Source organism: Castanea sativa, chromosome 3 (genome assembly GCF_040712315.1).
Source record: "Castanea sativa cultivar Marrone di Chiusa Pesio chromosome 3, ASM4071231v1".
NCBI classification, from domain to species: Eukaryota; Viridiplantae; Streptophyta; class Magnoliopsida; order Fagales; family Fagaceae; genus Castanea; species Castanea sativa.
Window position 1 is genome coordinate 7,936,987 of NC_134015.1, and position 17,155 is coordinate 7,954,141.

A 17,155-nucleotide genomic window follows, 5' to 3' on the forward strand; every position below is an offset into this window, starting at 1 on the left:
CTAATTATTTTCTTAATTATTGTGTAATATTTTGGAATAATAATCATACATACGTGGAAGATAATGACAATATTTTTGTGTAAGATGCGAAGAAGTTGGTGATTTCACAGTATTTGTAATAGGACTGTTAGTTGGATTAATAGCTTAATAAGATAGCAATAAAGTTAGGATTTGTCTACCACCTCACGATTGGACCTATCTACCGCAATTCGTAATTTTAAATTTGTTTTAATGGTTCACATCTGATGTGGTAAGTAAATTAAGAGTATTGTGAATTTTTGTTGTGACCGTAAAAAGACGAATAGAATAGATTCTATAAATGAGTAGATGACTAATCGGTCTTGTTTAAGGGCATGCATTCGCCTACTATTTTTTTCTTCATATTTGACCTTATTTTGTAAAAACATATATAAAAACATTATTTAACGGAAGGTTATATACACTCTAATTTGTTCCATTAATGCATTCATCAACAAAAGTCATTACTTATTTGGTTCTTCATTTAGTTGACAATTCAATTTGATTCCTTGAATATTAATTGTGCCAATATTGTCGTATTGTAACTTTCAAAATCCAGTTAATTCAACTATTCTTTTATTATTATTTTAAAATTAACACAATTATTTGACAATAGTGTTGGTGAAAATAGTTGTAAAGTGTGTTTTCAATATGTACTCTATTTGCAAGATAATTATTTCAAAATTCTAATTGAGAGAAAAGAAAAAGTTTAGCTCCAAATTGGTTTGATGTTATCTTCTTTCAACTTATTTGTAGCAATTAAAGAGATAATTTATGTATAATTTTAGTCACGTGACTTTTTTAGTGAGTAATGTGACTTGTATAAATAATACACATAATAGTTTTATAAATTACCATGTAATAGGTTAGAGGAGATTTCTTAAAACCGGATTGGAGCTAAACTTTTTTGTAAAATAAAAGAATGTATTTGAGTTGATTTTGAAAGTTAAGGAATGAAATTAACATAATAAATAGGTTAAGCATTACTGTACCTAATAATTGAAAGACTAAATTAAGAATTTAATCATAACATTTTTGAAGAATCATAAAATTTGTGACTAGTGAAAAAAAAAATGATGAATCCATATAAAAGTGTTTGTTTACCGCTCATAATCCATCACTTTAGTAAGTTGTGAAAAGAGTTATGTCAATAGACTTATGAAAAAAATTATGAAAATAACCGTTGATATCTTCAAATTAAGGGTACAAGTTTCATCTTCATATTTTGATTAAAGAATTTCCAAAACCGTACAAGACTTGCTCATACTCCTAATTTGAAATTATATATACTCGTTTTCTTGATTTGGCAAGATTTTGCATTAGTAACATTGATTTTATATTACTTCAGTTTACAGTTGAAATTGTCTACCCCCTTTTAAATGACTATTTCCAGTTTCACGGTTGGACACCCAGTTCGGTCCTATTATTAAAAATTAGAACATTGACTACAACCATAGCTACTTCTTAACTAGTGAGTCAGTGACACGAGAAAGGAACTAAAACATTACACTCGCTATTGACCTTTAACCTCAACGAAACTCAATGAGGCTTAATGTCTAGTACTTGCTATGAGTCACTCACTGCTATTTATACTTTCAATTGGACATTGAAACCCAACTAACAAGTATTAAAACCTTGTGAATTTTGATATTGAGATAGGTCAAATCTCAACGCTACAAATGCAGTATTGCTTTAAGCCATAATTTGATTTGCTAGACCTAAGAGATTTTGCTTCTCACAATTCATTAGGCTAGGAGATGTAATTCCTTTTAATATAGCATGGTTTATGCATTAAACCATTAGCCACACATTGACATCCACCAGATCAGTCGTGCAATATAGATTGTTTCTCAAACCATATTCATGGTCAACAATAATTCATTCACATGTACAATGTTGAGAAAGTATGATAAGTTAATACGGGTGTCCACACTGAAAGGAACTTCCAAGAAATATTGTATCGTTTGCTTCTACGAATGACCTTTTGCATCAAAAGAGCAATTAAGTAAAAAGCTATACTAAAATCCGTTACATGGATGCAGTCTTCAGCATGCACCCCTAATCACTTGTGCAGCAAGGGAAAGATCTTCTCTCTGGCTCTGTTACTTAAGACATATCTTGCCCTTAAAGAAGGAAACAAGGTGTCTTCCAGGGCAGCAGCTACCCCATCCCAGCATTTTAGATTTTTATCAGCCACGTCCACGTCCACCTGCCCCACAAAGAGAATCCATTAGTCATCCTAAAAAGATTGCTAATCCTCCCTCAAATTCACATTAAAAATGTGTGCAGGTGCACAATGCAGAGAAAAGAGACTTATTTAGTGGCAATCATCTTATTACAAAATGAGATGACAAGGCCCCCACCCAGTAAATCATATTGCAACAAGGTTCTATTATTGAATCTTTGACAGGATATTCAATTATATGAGCCATGTGTGGGTATACCAGCTATGACTGGTACCCAACATGTGTTTTTGTTTGAACTACCATGGTGATGATGCTTAGACTTAAATTCTTATAATGGATTATTAAAGCAAATAAAGTGCGCTTTAAGAAAATTCATGAAAAGATCTATGGATTTGTTATGGCATAAATTATAGAAAGTCAGGAACAAAGATCTTTGGTATTTGATACCTCTGCTGCTACCAGTCCTGCCTGCAGAAGTTCCTCTACCCCGACCTCCACCCATGCCTCTGCCACCTGCATCATCTCCACCACGCCCAATGCCTTTCACTTGCCTTGCACCACCACCTTCCTCTCTACCCCTTCCCCTTCCACGCCCCACACCAGGTGGCTTTCTATCTGAACAAGTCACCAGTTACAAAGTCAGTCATACAAATAATTGCATAAAAATCAAAGTAGTTCTTCCAAACCAGAAATGACACTGGTGAGGAAAGTAGGCTCTGGTCAATTTCTTTGTAAACTAACCAATTTAAACTGAAATCTAGAATATCAGAACCAACTCTACTACAGAATTTGAAATAACAGAGATGGTGCTCAATGCTGTGATTAAGCATAAGCAATCAATATGATTGATTATTATATAGGTAAAACGGTTCAGTAATCAATGTCACAGAAATGAATCCTCATTTGATATTACTCCATCTTTTTTCTCCTTTTGTGTGTGTGTGTGTAGCCACCAAACTATACCTGCACGGGTCTTGGACTCCTCCTGAACTTTATCAATCACCTAACAAGACAGCAAACATTGAAAGAGGAGTCAATTAAGTCCTTTGGACTATGAAACTAATATAATTCATCAAAACAAATTTAGAACAAAAGCAAGAAATAAATTAACAGCACACAGTCTAAATTATTTGCTTACAACACAGCAGAAAGAAAACCCAAAATACACCCAGTCTGTCAGAAACATTCCCCCAACAATGCAACAAATATTCCCCAGTAAATGATTACAGACTAAAGAAAGATAAATTTCCAAAAGCTAATGGAATAAAAGATCCAGTAGATTGACTGGAAGTAACTCTGGGCTTAAGTATATGCTAAAAACTGGCAGGAATCAATGTGGCAAAGGGGAAAATAACAGAAAATACAAAAGTTTTAGATGTTCTATGCAAACAGCTTTAACAAGACTATGTTGTGCACAAGGCTCCATTTTCAGAAAATTTTGGATTATTTCCCACCAAGTAAACCTAGCCACACTAAACACCCCAACCCCACTCCCCCCCCCCCCCCTCTCTCCTCTCCTTCCAAAAAAAAAAAAGTTAAATAAAAGAGGAAATAAAGAAATCAAAAGGGAAGACTCTGGTCAGTGAACATCCAATCTCCAATTTTTAACATCACACGGATGCGCTTCTACAAAAGGCATGTGACCCAAAGCTTGATCAAGGAACACAAGAGAGCCAGAATGAAACTCAATAACAACCAAGACAAGCTTTGATGACAGCACCTTATGGAGCACATCGATGTCTGATTTGGCTAAGCTGCATCATTCCAGAGAGAGACAGAGAGAGGAACGCTCACAGTGTTTTAATATAAAAAGAAGCATACAAAAGACAAAGGGGAACAAAAAAAACCATTACAGATTAAGGATAAAAGTTGAATGTATAAAAAATACCTCATCTGGGACCCGAAGATACTTAATAGTATTCCCCCGAATGTAACAGTCAGGCATTCTCCAAAATCTATCTCCATCCTACATCATCATTTCAACCCTTAATTGCAATCGCAAGCCACAGAAGATTATAAAACTTGATTCACAGGAAAAAAATATTAAATATGACAATTATATGAATAGTTCAAGAATAATTACCTTTGAGGTACATATGACTTCTCGAAGATGGATATTCATCCATGTATCACAATTCACCAAATGTCCATTGTAAGTCTCACCACTTTTCAGCTCGACTAACTAGCACCCAAAAAAAGGAGTAATTAGGATAAAATTTGTCTTTTACATGAATTTAGATTTGGTTAACATCTTACAAATCCCTTTAGATCCTTAGGAAAAGGAGGACAAAGAAAAATACAGACATATCTATTAGCATTCAGAAAGTACCTTTATGCTGTTCTAAACAACAATCTATGCAATATTTTGGTTTCAAAACCTAGAAGATTACTCAAACAATGCTAAGTTATCAAATTTCGTGTATAATCCTTTATTTGACAAACCCTTTATTTTAAAACTTCTAGTATCCCAACTATTCCCAAGTAACTAAAATTTTTTTTTTTTTTTTAAAAGGTTCTGCCCTCTTCTTACATTTACTCAGCAACCAAACAGCAGTACAATGTGAAACACAAATGAAATCCATAGAGAGAAATTTCTTACCATAGGATGCCCTTGAGCAGTCTTGAGCAATGAAAGAGGGAGCTGATACAAAACCCACCAGCCAAATCAGCCAAAAAACAAAAAAGGGTCTCAATAATCATGGAAAAAGGAACCAAAATACAAAGCCTTAACCCTAAATCAGCACAGTGAGTTACATACCATTTTCTAAGAAAGGGCAAACCCAGCAATTTAAAATGACCTGCAAACCAAAAGAAAAGGAAAGGAAAGCATAAAACCTCAGTAAAAGTACTCTCTTTGAGTGCAAAAATAAATGGAAGCAAATTTTTTTAGTGTTATACTATTCACCATTTGGGGAAAAACTAAAAACCAAAAAAATCCCACCATTCTACATGGACAATATTGCCACTTGGCTCAGTTGAGAGGGAGTTTTCTTTTCTTTTTTCATGTAAGTTTGACATGTCTTTTACTTTCTTTATGTGGGTTTTCTCAGTTAACAAACAGAGGGTCAGATTCAGTCTAGCTTGGGAAAAAAAAAAAATATATATATATATATATATAGAAGTAAATCAGTAATAAAAAGAGATTGATGGAATAGTTAAAGAAAACAAACCTTGTATGTCTATGTGGTGAAACTTTGTCGGAACTTTGAACTCTGAGGGCACAGCTTGATCGTTGAGTTTCTTGTTGGGGACAGTGGCGGAGTTTAGACTTGAGAGAGGTTTAAAGGGTTCACCAAGAACAACATGTTTTTGCACATATGCACTCCAGCTTTTTGGTATTTGTAGATTAAGATTTTTTTTATTTAAGTTACCTCAATTTTGGTATTATTATTTATTAGTTTATTACTATTTTCTTTTTCTTTTTTTGACAAAATAGATAGAATTAATATTTAATTAAAACCTTAGCAACATTTAAATACGAGGGTTAATTTTCTAAACAAAAAAAAAGAGGTTTTTTTTTTTTTTTAAAGAGTTTCAACCTGTGACATCTGCAGATCCCTTATTCAACTATCAGAAATTTTATTAATTGAGCTAACTGGAACAAAAAAAAAAAGTTTAACTAGTAAATTAATTTTTTTTATCATAAATTACTAAACTAATTTAAAAGTCATGCATATATATCATATACTTATATAAATTTCTAACTGGTATTTGACGAACTATTTGTATTATGTCATTCTTCACAAAAAAAAAAAAAATCTGTATTATGTAAATATACTTATATTATTTTTAGTTAGAAAAACAAAACCTTTCAAACTCTATTTTCTTCTAATTTTAGATATAAAATTAAATATATGATTAGATTTTTTATAATTCATTTATATATCTTTTTTAGCAAATAATCCATTTATATTGGACTCTTCATACTCACTTAGCACAATTTTAAAAAAAAAAAAAAAAAAAAAAAGAAGAAGAAGAAGATAGAATACGTAGCACAAAATTAAAGCCCAATTTTATAATTTAATTGAATATTTGTTTACTCTAATTTCTTTCATCAAATTGAATAAGTTTTGTGTATTTTTTGTCTTTTGTTTAATCTAAATTTATTAAGTTTTATTTGATTCATATGGCTATGGTTTGAGAATCAATTATTAGTAAAATTGATGATAAATTGTTCTATCTATTTTATTATTTAATTTTACTTAAATTTGAAAATATTTTCCTATTCTATTTAGTTTATACATGATTCTTGATTAAGCCGTACATCGCACGAGTATAATATTAATTAGACTAATATTAAACTTTTTGTACACATCGATTTTTTCAATGTGTGTGTGTGTATTGTAAGTGCACAATTGCGCCTGGACCCAAAGACAAACGTGGGTTCAGGCCCAATGAGCCTTAACAATAAGATTTGAAAAGTGTGGATTTGAAATCTAGGTTAGAGATGTGGGAAGCTTGGTCAACAGGCTTGAGTGTTACAGTATTTGCAAATAATAAACAAGTATGACAAATGAACCTCCTCGAACGTAAGCCAAGGACGAACTGTGTATTATTTCTCATTTCCTTTCAAATATTACAATTCTTCATCATTCTTCAGCTAACTGACCGATCCCCCCCTTTTTCTCTTTCCTCTCTTCTTAAATACTTCTTCTTCTTCCCTCTTTGTCCACATGTCACACAATTCTTATCCTTAGATTTCCCCCTCACCTTCCACCACCTTCTTGAAGTCTTAATATAATAGCAGGAAGGTGAATTCTAATATTCAGGGGTCATTTCCCCATTAATGCGGTTAGGGAGGTAAGTGCAGAGTCTTTAATGTGGAGGTAGCAGTCTTTTTCTGAGATATTTCTCTCACACTGTTGTGTCTTGAAGGTATTTGGATCCCCCTCTTAACCAACAGTTTTTCCAGAACTTTGCCTTTAATCTTCTTGGCAAATCCCAGGGTCATCGCGGGTCTGTCCGAGGAGAAATTCATCATCGGACGAATCCTCGAACCTTTGCTCTGTGGGCCGACTTGCAGTCCTAAAGGCCTTTAGTCTAAACGAACTGGCACCCGTCAATAAAGCCCAAGGCCCAAATACTTGCTCAGGTCCTTTTACTCCCCACATATATATCAAATAATTCATAATGTTTTTTCTCTATTATTCTCTACTTTTACCTACAACCTTGCAGGTATGTATTTGTTTACTTTATTTTTTATCCCATTAAATTGAATAAGTTTTGTGTTTTGTGTTTTTTTTTTTTGTATTTTTGTTTAACCTAATTTCCTTAAGTTTGTAATTTTTTTTTAAAATGTTTTCATGACATGGGTTCCAAATTTCCAATGGTGATGTGTTGCTTTCAACCTCTCAACTTTGATGTAGAGAATAATCTTCTTTTTTAGGTTATTATTAAACATGTCTTGATATAAATTTTATGATAAATTGTTCATAACAATATGATTTTTTTTATTGAAATAGTTTTGGCTAACTAATTTTTAATTAGAGTTGTGTATTTTGACCTATAAAAGAAGGCAATTTGTTCATTTAGTCTTTTTTTTTTTATCAATCATCAAATATGGATAAACATGATTCTTATCGATCATTAAATTTTATATTGTTTTGTATACCATAATTTAATAGTAGTAATCTCTACACAGTGTGAGATTTCATTGTAGAGTTTTGACATAAATGGATTTAAATGGGTACTTTACTAATAGATTTCTTTAATCCTAACTACTCATTTATGATTCAGTGGTCTGAATTTTGCCATGTCAGCATTCCACTAGCAGTAATCTTAAAATAATATTGCAAACAAAATAATTAAGATTATTGTTAGTAGAATATTGACATGGCAAAATCATAAAATAATAAAAGAGTGGTCAAGATTTAAGGAAATTTATTTGATAGTGTACCATAGGAAAACTAGAAGATCTGAATTTGACATAAATTGTACAGTTAAAGCTTATCATATTGATAACCTTTACAAAATAATATTAATAATCATTTTGAAATGGAATATCAACCACAAAAATTTTGATGAAGTTTTGAGAGAAAAATATATTATATTAAAAAAAAAACTCCCCTCATAAAAATGGACTCTACCTTCATAAAATAATCTTGTATATTCTTTTATAAGGATAAAAAAGTGGATTTCAATTAAATAATTAGTAAATTTTTGTATTTGTTTTGAATGTTAATGTTCCGGGAATTTATATATATATAGATTTTAAGAACCACAGTGTCAACCAAAATCCATTGTCGTCCAGCGGTTAGGATATCTGGCTTTCACCCAGGAGACCCGGGTTCGATTCCCGGCAATGGAATTTTTTGATTTTATTTGTTTATTTATTTTGCCTTTTCAACAAAAAGACTTTTTTGTCCACGGAATATTTGTTTTTGCTTATTCAAAAAAAAGTCCTTCTGGTCCATCCGTACGAAAACCAGCTAAAAGAGTAACCTCCAATTTGTTTTCCGAGCTCTTTGTAATCTACATTTCCTGGTGGGTTCTATACTTCTAATCCCTTGATTTATAGAATTAGACTATCATGTTAAAGTTATTTTTTTTATTTTTTTTACTTATAGAAATGATCGTGTTGAAACTTAAAAGTAAAAACCAAGGTATTTGTTGTTTCAGGTTTGACACTCTTCTCTTCATAAATCTACTTTACCTTCATGAGCGAGGAGATGAGTGTGTTAAGTATTTCGATTAAAAATAGCACCTCTAGTCAAAATCAGTTCTTGTTTTATGATTCCGCTGTTAAACTCCTTTTATACCCAGGTTGCCAAGTTAAAATGAAAAAAGAAAGGAGTAGCGCAATTTCTAGTAGAACGAGGGTGTGCAATGAGTTTTTTGTCGTCTAATTTTCATTCAAATGTTTAGGGAAAATAATTGCTCAAACTATCACATTATACACTATAATTACAAATGAGTCAACGTTCTCCACAAACATCAGAAATGATAAACAACTGCAACCCCTTTCCTGCTATACACATTTCATCAGAATAAACAACAGTACAGTACAGTACAGCGCAACGAAACTGAGGCATGAAACTCCCGCAGCAAACTAAAACCAGGGGGAACTCATTACGCCATCTTTACTTTTACACCTTCGGCAGCCATTCACTTTCCAATGCCTAGTTCTTTTGTAATGTCTTTTGTCAGGCTAAATTGCAAGGTATTATGCCATGGGAATAGGGTTCGAGTAACTGGAAGCTTCCTCCGGAGATCCTGCATTGCATTTATACGTATTAGAGGCCTTAGAACCTATCTATATGGCAAAAGAAAGAACGAAAGGATATCAACCAATCACAAAACCTACTAAATCTAATATGCCATACAAATCGAACAAATACTAAGGGTTTGTTTGAGATTTGCTTATTTTGCTGAAACTAAATTTTTTTTACTGAAAGTACTGTACATAAAGGTAAAAGTTAGCTGAAATAGTACAGTAGGACTCATGAATAGTACCAAAAAATACAGTAGAACTCATAAATAGTAGTAAAAATAAGCTAAATAGTAAAATAAACTGACTTTTTAATTGGTAGCCAAACGCAAACTAAAGCTTGCTTCTGGAAGTAAATAATAATAAGAGTTTAAGTTAGTAATAGTAAAGATCTTTTGGTAGGGTAATCAACAAAAAGTGAGAGTGGGATCGAGACACAAGCAGTATAACTTAATTCCTACATCTTTGGCTACTTTCATGCCTAGTTTTTCAACAGCAATAAGTTCCCAAATATAGTGACTGAAGCTTTATACAGAGTATTGCAAGAGCAGATGCCCATTTATTTGAATCTACATTTAAGTCATTGGTGAACTATATGTCCAACCATACCTGTGCTTCAGATCCTAATAAACCTATCATATTAATAGCCAACTCAGGCACTTCTACCCCATCCAATTTGTTGGAAACATATTGATTAATTTACAGAACTATTTAAAGCATCTTCTCTTTAAAAATTATATTATGCAATTTTATTATCAAATTCCATCAATTCCAAAGAATTAAATAGAAGATAAAAGTAATGCACAAACAAAAAAGTAGTAGTCCAAAAGCAGAGTTGTCACTGGTTGGATGATAACAGCAGTTAGCTCTTGTCAAGTTCATGCACATGCCTATGATCTAAAGTAGTGGTCCTAAGAAAAAAGAACCTAACCTAACTTTAAATTTGAAGGGAAAAAATAGTACCTTAAAAGTGGTATCCGGCAAATTTGAATAGGAATCCTGTCAATTATAACTGTCAGAAAAGGACTTTTGAAAAAATGAAAATAAACCATTTAACAAGAAGAAGAAGGATGTAGAGAACCTGAAGAGATGCCAAGTATTCTGTCTCATGGTGGCGAATAATGCTGGCTATCGTAATTGCACAATCATCAGGAGACTGAAACAAATATGAACATAAGAATAGGATAGAGAATAGGAAAAAAGAGAGCAGAATTAGATGATTAGAGCAGGCATAACCACATAGCATCATCTAAGGAAATAAATATATTATAACAAAATTGGACAGCCTTGGAAGTACAAAATTTTCCTCTAAACCAATTTGGAGGAATATCCTCCAACTCATAATGTTGCAATTCATAAAACCATGCACGTGTATTAAATCACATGAATTTTTAAATTATTTAAACAAGTCACATGACTCATTAAATAGGCCAAGTGACTAAATGTACCCATGGGTGGTCGTTTGAGTCGCCATGTAGTAGTAAGTTGGAGGAATTTTCCTCCAAACCCATTTGGAGGTAAACTCTGTCCTAATTAGAATGCTTAAAATTTATTTTAGAAAAAAGAAACAAAAGCATGGTTTTTCGAACAGAACTATGCAGGCAAATCACAGAAAACTTCTTTTTCTTCAAATTTCAAAAGTGCTAAATAACAATGACATTCCTCAAAGCAAGAAAGATCTGACTAACATTCTCAAAACAAATCCCTAAACTTTTCAATACACACACACACACACATAAAACTTTTCAAACAAAATTTGATGTAAACTTTTCACCTAGCATGGTTTTCATAATTACCAAGGAGGACATTCATTTGGAACAGTTACAAAGTCCTCAAATCACAATAAATATTTTATTTCCTAAATCTAACAATGTATAGTCTACCATGTCATTTAAAATTTTAAATGATGTGACACTGGATCCATTTTTAGATTTGTAACATCTAACTTGAACCATGAAACGGATCCATTTCAAATAGAGAGGATCCCTTTCCCATTCAATTAGACTAGATAATTTAACAAGCCAAGTCACAAACAATTATTGCTTCCACATCACCATGTTCTTAACATCAACATGTACAAAGTCAAAAGAAAAGAATCTCACCATCTATGGTAAGAGGAAGGGCACTGGTTAATCATGCATAATGGAGCTTTCATAGAAATGACAGTAACAGTAAGAAAAAGTAAAAATAATGATATAAATGACGCTGATAGACATGTAAATTTGTAATAACCTGAAATATTGAAGAATCTTTGCATTCATGTTTAGCATCTAATTGCACATTTCCCTCTTCAAAATAATGGGCACCCACCTAGTGCAGAAGAAGAGTACATGGAAAATTTAATTTTATTGTAGGTTTAAATGAGCTCAATAAAAATGAATGCAGTCTGAATTTCATAGAAACAGAAAGAGTATAAAAGGAAGATATACACAGCTGATCTCTTACTTATAAAATATATATATACATACACACACGCACAGCTGATGAAATACCTGCAGTTTGCCCTTTAGTTCTAGTAATTGTTCTTCATCCCTGAACTCAATGTTCCACACTGAGCGCCAACTTCCATTACTAAAAAATGTGCCATAAAACATTAAAAACTGAAAAATCCTTATCTACAAGTCTCTAGATTCTAACAGATGAGGATGAGTTGGTACAATGTAGTTATGGCCTATCTGAACCATGATGCCAAATAAAGAGCATTAAAAAGAATACCGCATTGTCATTTGACAAATTTCACTCACCAAAAATTCTGTGGACTAAGTCTAGTAGCGGAAATCACCACAGCAAGCTCAAAATCAGAACCTGGCCCCTCAACATCTTTTCCATTTGTACAGTAAACTGAGCAGATACCTTTTGGATAAGCTTCACCAACATACTTAAGTATTTCCATGTCCACAGCACATCTGTCAAGGAAAAAAAATGACATTATTAGCAACAGTCTCGTCATATGTCTCCATGTGTATTTGGAAGGAAGTGGGCAGTGTGCTATGCTGTCATAACCTTTGGTCATATTTCTCTTCCTCGAGTAATAATATAAATGAGCATGCACCACAGTGAACCTAAAGAGATGTTACAAATTAATAGCATAACTCTGGCTCCACAATAGCAAAAACCCACATGGTCAATATCATGATGCACAGCAAATAAGTGTTTGATACATCATAATTCCTGGACCATGAAAAACCTTCATAGTCATAGTTTTGTCTATTTGAGTGCAGAAAGAATATCTGTAAGTTAAAAATTGACAAATTAAGTAGTTACTTTGGGGTAACAATCAAGAGGAGCTATTTTGAACTTGTGAAGGCTAAAAGTACTCAAGAATAAATAACTTATTGGTAATATAAATATATTATAAATGTCCAACAAGAATGCATCTAAGCCACTAATGTTGTTCAAATCTTTTATAATTTAATAGCCAGATACTTACTTCAGTTGAAAAGCAATCTGATAAGTATTATGCAAAAACATTTCAATCCATGAGATTACAAAGGCATACCGAAATTCCTCTATATATGCAGATGGAAGTTCCTCATCCAGAGCCGGTCTTGCCCCTGTACAAACCTGAACCAGTTTACCATGTTATTTTAATATAATGGGTGACACAAATTCTACCCAAAAAAAGCTGACACAAGTTAGAGAACAACACTTGACCAAATCCAGAGAGAGAGAGAGAATAGCATGCATATAACATGCTCCAACAAAATCCATGCAATCTAATTACAAACATGAGAACATGACACAATTAATTAAGTACTTCACCTGAAATCACAGAGAATTAGACATTTGACCGTAATTACCAATTCCATAATGCATTCCTAGAAAAATATATTTAACAACTACACTGAAATGTTTGCCTCCATAGTAATTTGTTTAAAATATTTATGACAAGAACTATGAAATCCATTGATATTAAGTACAACTAATTTGCAGCATCAAAATTTCCCTTATTGATTACAATCTCATCTTTCACATGACAATGTTTTGTAGTATGTGATAAGTGAGACTGAGCTATGCTTTGAGATTTAAGCTTTGCCTCAAGTAAGGCAATATACCTGAATGTTCCTTAGCATTTTGGTTAATATCCTACTCACTAAAGAGAAAATAATGCAAGGAAAACAAGACATTAATTACTTGTTTAATGTGGTCAATTTTAGCAACTTGGGCAGTCCTAGGCTCAAGATACTCCTTCTCATTGAGCTCACCGAATGATGTAATCAGTACCTGCATGACAGCAGCAGATTAAATATATTATTATTGGGTTTGAAATTCAGAACCTAATTTAAAAACAAGAATTTTCAGAGCATGATTTGATAGACCAAAAAAGATAAATAACTAAAAGTATGGGTTCAATATATTCCATTGGCATATATCATATATGAATTTTCCACAATTTAATCACATTGTCATTCATTATACCTAATTTAGAAAAGAACAGGAAAGCATAATTCAATAAAATCAAGTGGAATATATGAATTTTGTTTTGAGGTATGGCATATATGAAATTTTGACTATTTAAAGTCATTGTCACTCGTTAAATGCTCTTTCTTATTTATTTTTAATTGTGATGCCAAACCTAAATCCTAATTTAACAACTGGGATGCTAAGGGTATTATTAGGATCCTCTCCATTTGGAATGGATCCATTCCATGGCTCAATTTCAAGTAAAATGGAGAGGATCCCATTCAAAAGGCACAACAAACTTTACTATCATTTAGACACAAACTTTAACTTGTGGTACCTAAAAGTTGCTCACTCCACATGAATTCACATGGTGCAGCCCATACAGTCCACGTGACTCAAAAAACTTAGCAAAAACATCAATTTGTAACCCTTTTGTAATAAAAATTTAGAGTAGCATTGTTTGGTCTCCTTTAACAGGAGAACCAAAGTTCAAATTCCATCTCCCCCGCTTGTTATAACACTTAAATTACCAAAAAATAAATTTATGAACACAACTATTTCACAAACTTTTACACAACTGGCTAACATGGCAAGTTCTAATTGGTGAATCAAAAAAAAAAAAAAATGATGTTAGCGATGAGCCCATATTCCCAGCTACCCACAAATCTTTACTTGGTGAAAAAAGAAAAAAGGCAAAATATGTTGTGTCCATACACTGCTCTAAAACTCATCAAAAACTTGCGAGGTTAGTGGTGGGTCCAGATGAGAACTAGTAAAAGCTTGTAAACTCAACTATTGTGAAAATTATTGGGTATGCAGCATTACTCAAAATTTATATATCCTCAAACAACTAACTAATAATGCCCATCAAGCCCAACACACCCCAATTCTTCAAATTGATATCACATTAACTCTTTAAAGTAAACTATCAATGCAAATGACCAAAACGAAACCCTAAAATTAAAATCAAACAACAGACACAGACAATATACACAAGACTCTTGATCAATTCATTAAAATTCAGAGACTCACATCGCCGGCTCGGCCGGGCATTCCAAGGCAAATCATGTGTGATTTGTTGTACAACGGAAACGCTTCCGAAGCCGCCTCGTTGTACAATGCGTCGTCGTTTAGTATCGCTTTCACATCTACCAAAAAAAACCAAACAGAACCAAAAAAAAAAAAATCCAAAACGTACAAAAAATCAACTAATCAGCACTACAAAGAGAACAAAATGCAAATCTGAAAAATCGTAGAAAGAAAAAAGCCAATGCGAATCCAAATTCCAAAATTCAAAAAATCAAAAAATTCACAGAGAGAGTGAAAAACACCTTTGGCAACGTATTGGATTTCACCAACAGGAGAATTGAGAAGGAACCATTTGGCAATCTCGTTCTTCTGCTTGTCGCTCAGCTCTGTTTCTTCAATGTCCGCCATTTCTCTCTCTCTCTCTCTCTCTCTCTCTCTGTGTTTTGGGAGTGTGGGAGATTTTGAAAAGGAATTGAATTTGCGGTTTGTGTTTTGTTTGTGTGTGTTTGTTGTAGAGGGGAGAAAGAGGATCGGGATTTGATCGGGACCGTTAGTTTGGTTTGGTGGGGTCTGCATGATGAGAGAAATGGACGGACGAGATTGTTTGGGTCCCGCAGAGGTAAGCAATCAAACCCACGTGGTGTGAGATCTGTAAAGTGTGAAAAGAAAAAAGGTGTTGTATCGTTTTGTGTTGAGTGTGATTGTGTGGGCCGAAATTTGCTTTCCATTATTATACTGTTTTTGGATTTTGATGATTGTTTTCTTTTTTTTTCTTTTTTTTCAAATATGAATCAGGCAAAAAAAAAAGAAAAAAAAGAAAAGAAAAGGAAAGGGTGTGAGGCGCGTAAATAATAGATAATTTAAGGCTGCGTTTGGTTTAACGGTAAACCAATTTCAGAAATTATTTTCCCCATTTGCGTGTGTTTGGTGAGCACAAAAAATTTGGTCAACTAAAATTATTTTACAGTTTGGCCGTAAAACAGCCCTTATACAATGGAAAATGAAATCCGTTCCTATTTTACCTTTAAATCACATTTTCCACGGAAAACAGAGAGAGAGAGAGCACGAAGAGAGGGAGACAGAGAACGAAGAGAGGAGAAAGAGAGAGAAGTGCCGATGAGCCGACGAGCTCGCGCCGACGAGATCGAGCCCCAAGCCCAGACGCGCCGACAAGCCCAGACCGAGCCCCAAGCCCAAACCGAGCCCTAAGCCCAGACAAGCTCGCGCCGGTGAGATCGAGTCGCGAGATCGCTACCACGCTGGCGAGCTCGCGTCGGCGAGATCGAGCCGCGAGACCACCGTCCCAAGCCCAAACCCACCTCCGTCGTTACCAATCTGGCCGCTGTTACCGATCATTTTTCCCTCAATCTGGCCGCCGTTACTGATCTCTTTCCCTCAATCTCTCAATCTTTCTCTCTTTGATCTCTGATTTTTTTTTGTTGCTGTTGTGGTGGCGTGGGTAGTGGCGTTTTGGTGGCTTTTGATCTCTGATTTTTTTGGTGTTTTGGTGGCTTTTGATCTCTGATTTTGTTGTTGTTGTTGCGGTGGTGTGGGTGGTGGTGTTTTGGTGGTTTTTGTGTTGTGTGGTGCTAGTATGTGGGTGGTGGTGGGTGTTGGTAGATTTTTTTGATATAAAATTTGTTTGGAAGCTGAGAAAATGTGAGAAATTAGTGAAAATTTTGCATTTTCTGAATATTACCAAACACTTCAAATTATTTTCCAATATAATTTTAAAATTGCAACCAAACACTAGAAATTATTTTCCTTTCCCGAAAATATTTTCACTTGAAAATATTTTACACCCGGAAAATATTTTACACCCAACCAAACGCAGCCTAAGTAAGAAATTAGCTTATAATCGGTTGTCAAATGCATACTAATATGTGTAAGTTTTGTTTATTTTTTTATCAAATGTGTTTGATTTTGTCCATAAGAGAATGAGATACTTGAGTTAATTAAATATAATTATTTTTGTTTTTAAACATATAAAAAACAGATACACCAACCTTGTATATTGTTAATATTATTTTACTATAAAAAAATTAAATTATAGTTAATAACTTGATGTCTTATGAACTTATTTACAAACATACATAATTTATTCTCAAGTATATATTAGTGTGCTCCCTAAAAAAAAAAAGTCTATATCCGTGTGCATTTGAATCCAAATTAAAAAGCCAACTTATTTTACTATTTAGCTTATTTTTGTTATTATTTATGAATTCTACTGCACTTTTTGGTACTATTTGTGGGTCTTATTATACTATTTTAGTTAACTTTTACATTTATCTACAGTAATTTTAGCAAAAAA

General features: G+C 33.2%; 2 protein-coding genes and 2 non-coding genes across 4 annotated transcripts; 1 reads left to right on the forward strand and 3 right to left on the reverse strand.

Moving 5' to 3' along the window:
- Positions 1 to 1,861: 1,861 nt before the first annotated feature.
- On the reverse strand, positions 1,862 to 5,528 carry LOC142628228 (sm-like protein LSM4). Its single transcript, XM_075802285.1, has 8 exons — positions 5,375 to 5,528; positions 4,963 to 5,002; positions 4,804 to 4,845; positions 4,288 to 4,386; positions 4,093 to 4,170; positions 3,168 to 3,207; positions 2,652 to 2,819; positions 1,862 to 2,227 (listed from the first exon to the last, which is right to left on the reverse strand). The coding sequence occupies exons 2-8, from the start codon at positions 4,963 to 4,965 to the stop codon at positions 2,208 to 2,210; spliced, it is 450 nt and encodes a 149-aa protein (XP_075658400.1). The 5' UTR covers positions 4,966 to 5,002; positions 5,375 to 5,528; the 3' UTR covers positions 1,862 to 2,207.
- LOC142630094 (small nucleolar RNA snoR127) lies at positions 3,779 to 3,972 on the reverse strand. The gene has a single exon (XR_012843209.1). It is a non-coding gene; the product is annotated as a small nucleolar RNA snoR127 (small nucleolar RNA).
- Positions 5,529 to 8,439: 2,911 nt separating the features above from the next.
- Positions 8,440 to 8,511, forward strand: TRNAE-UUC (transfer RNA glutamic acid (anticodon UUC)). Its single transcript has one exon. It is a non-coding gene; the product is annotated as a tRNA-Glu (tRNA).
- Positions 8,512 to 9,023: 512 nt separating this feature from the next.
- LOC142626896 (F-actin-capping protein subunit alpha) lies at positions 9,024 to 15,333 on the reverse strand. The gene is made up of 10 exons (XM_075800612.1): positions 15,147 to 15,333; positions 14,848 to 14,963; positions 13,546 to 13,635; positions 12,911 to 12,975; positions 12,156 to 12,317; positions 11,904 to 11,982; positions 11,644 to 11,721; positions 10,493 to 10,567; positions 10,375 to 10,410; positions 9,024 to 9,416 (listed from the first exon to the last, which is right to left on the reverse strand). Exons 1-10 carry the CDS (start codon positions 15,250 to 15,252, stop codon positions 9,309 to 9,311), a joined length of 915 nt encoding a protein of 304 aa, XP_075656727.1. The 5' UTR covers positions 15,253 to 15,333; the 3' UTR covers positions 9,024 to 9,308.
- Between the last annotated feature and the right edge of the window lie 1,822 nt (positions 15,334 to 17,155).

Coding starts and splice junctions, on each gene's coding strand:
- LOC142628228 (XM_075802285.1), bottom strand. Junction 4,387..4,803: donor CTGCTCAAGGGCATCCTATG/GTAAGAAATTTC, acceptor TTTGGGTGCTAG/TTAGTCGAGCTGAAAAGTGG. Junction 2,228..2,651: donor CAGGACTGGTAGCAGCAGAG/GTATCAAATACC, acceptor TTTGTGGGGCAG/GTGGACGTGGACGTGGCTGA.
- LOC142626896 (XM_075800612.1), bottom strand. CDS start 15,252: ATGGCGGACATTGAAGAAACAGAGCTGAGCGACAAGCAGAAGAACGAG. Junction 11,983..12,155: donor CTTAGTCCACAGAATTTTTG/GTGAGTGAAATT, acceptor CACATTTTTTAG/TAATGGAAGTTGGCGCTCAG. Junction 10,411..10,492: donor AATACTTGGCATCTCTTCAG/GTTCTCTACATC, acceptor TATAATTGACAG/GATTCCTATTCAAATTTGCC.